This window comes from Propithecus coquereli, unplaced genomic scaffold, assembly GCF_000956105.1.
Source record: "Propithecus coquereli isolate 6110/MARCELLA unplaced genomic scaffold, Pcoq_1.0 Scaffold70, whole genome shotgun sequence".
Taxonomy (NCBI): domain Eukaryota; kingdom Metazoa; phylum Chordata; class Mammalia; order Primates; family Indriidae; genus Propithecus; species Propithecus coquereli.
The window spans coordinates 3158443-3160823 of NW_012153063.1; the positions used below are offsets into that span (position 1 = coordinate 3158443).

At 34.4% G+C, this 2381-nt stretch overlaps 1 protein-coding gene across 1 annotated transcript in view; it reads left to right on the forward strand.

Moving 5' to 3' along the window:
- The window catches only part of PTH2R (parathyroid hormone 2 receptor), an 84582-nt gene that overhangs the window by 33785 nt on the left and 48416 nt on the right, over nucleotides 1-2381 (forward strand). Inside the window, 1 exon segment of the mRNA XM_012661225.1 lies at nucleotides 2066-2141. Within this exon segment, the coding sequence (XP_012516679.1) occupies nucleotides 2066-2141 (76 nt within the window).

Consider the following 2381-nt stretch of genomic DNA (forward strand, 5'->3'; position numbering starts at 1 on the left):
TTAAGTTTAAAGTAACATTCAAATTCCAAATATTTTCCTGTATTTATGTGTTCTGAATTATGTAATAATGTTATACTAAGATTAGTGATAAAAAATTCTTAAAGAGCCCCAAAGTGATTTTCCATTTTTAATTCCTCCATGGTTGTCTCTATGCTAGTCTTGTGCATACGAATCTTCTAAGAAGATGAGAAAAGCAATTTCATTAAGGTGTGATGCCTATATAATATATTTGATATAATTCTCATCTAAAACATAATGCCAACTCAAGTAACCATTAATCAATATTGTATAGAACATCATTCAGGAAATCGCCTGACCAGGAGATTGTAAAGGAAGCAAAAGATACAGATCTAAAAATGATAAAATGTGAAAATTTTGATCAAGAACAGACACTTTTGAAGATAGCCAAGACAGCAGAACAGCCAAGGGACGTATGTCGGGCCTTTTCGAGCCATCCTCTCAGAAGCAGCTGTTCCCTCCCCTTACATTGTGTCATTCTTGTTTTTTCTTCATAGCACTAACTGATAATTAAAGTTGTTTTATTAATTTTTCCTCCTTCACCAAAGCATAAGTTTCAGGAAAATGAAGATACTGTGAATTTTTTTGTTCATTGTTTATCTCTTCTAGTACAATCCTCCACAAATAAATAGGCACTTAATAAATGCTTAACGCATGAGTGGTTAGACAGATGGATAGAGAGAATATGCAGGCAGAACCTAAGAAATAACTAGAATTAGGTAGATCTATTTTTACAAAAATTTCCTAGAACACAGAACTGTAGCAGATTAAAAAAATAATTATATAGAAACAGTAAATAAAATTGGAATATAGAATCATAAAATTAAAAAATCATAAAGGTAGACTGAGGTTGAATTCAGTTATTTAGATGGTCTCCTTGGTGACCATCTTGAATTTTTTATTATGAAATTGAATTCTTCATTATGAAATTCTTTATTATGGGTTTAAATGTATTTTCATCTTTTTCTGAAATTTTTCTTCATCTGAGCCCATTTTTTGTTCACTTTGTTGCTAAGAAAGAATATCTAAAAAATGACAAATGTGTTTTTTAAAAGGTAAAGAATTTAATACTGTGCTTGATAAAAACTGTTCTAAGCTAGATTAAAATGTTTTTTTCCTCCCTTTGTAAGGTGCTTCCTAGCTTCTGAAGTGTTTTCCTTATGGTCTCCATATAGCCTTTAGTTCAACATCTTTCGTAAAGGCCTCATAATGAAAAGTCATCTGTTAAGTCTTTCAGTCCCCTATTGCAGTGTTCCATAAAAGTTATGGCTTATGAGTTTTTTTTTGTGATGTCAGAGTCTAATCCACTATAACATGAACTGAACAGTCAATTTTTACTAGGAGGGTAGAGGATTCATGATCAGTATAATGAATTTGATGTTGCAAGCACAGAAAGTGTTTATCATTTATGAAGGACAAATATCTCATGCTCAATATCATCAAACTAACATATTGATCACCCTTTGTTAAGTTATTAATGCATGCAAATGCTTCTGTCTTGAGCCAATATAAGCCAAAAAAGGAAGAGGTTAAAACCTCCTGATTTTATAACTTTCTGTGTAGTCTCTCTATGCCTTCCACTTTTTTTGTTTGTTTGTTTTTCTTTTTTCCTTTTTTTGCCTTCCACTTTTAAAAAAGGAAAAGTTCTAATTTTTTAAAACAGCAGTATCCCTCTTGTTGCTTCACTCCTTGAAAGCATGTGGCTGTCAGTGTGGCAAGAGTCAAAGTCAAATGCACCAACCACGGCCTACTTCTGGCCCCAGGAAGTTCAATCTCCTCCAAATGAGGCTTTATCCTACCTTTCTCAAATGAAAATTGGACCAGCCTTCATCTTAAGACTTTCAGGAACAAACATCAATGTTCTCGCTCATTTCTCAAACTCACAAGATAAAATTTAAGTGGATTTTTTTGGTTCACATATCGACATTTTTCATGTTTGTTTTTCTCTCTCAAATGCTCATAGTATATTCTTATGTGTGGTGAATATGAGAAAAAAAACTGTTAATCTTAAAAGAAATATAATCTCTCAATCCTTTTCTGATTACAGGGTTTCCAGTGGCATTTGTCGCTGCCTGGGCTGTGGCACGAGCAGCCCTGGCCGATGCAAGGTGAGTGGAAAAGAAGTGGCAAAGAGAGAGCCTCAGCTTTTCCAGACTTCCTGCTCAGGATTTACACTTGCTGCTGTTCTCGATGCCATTGCCCTTTAGGGATGTCACGTGGGACATTACCTTGATGCAGTGGTAGCCTCCCATATATTGCCAGCAAGCCCTCTATCCCAGAGGTCATAGAACGGAAAGATTCACAGACCAGATTAAGATACTTGAACTCCATGGTTTAGGGAAGCAATTTAAAACATAGTGTAT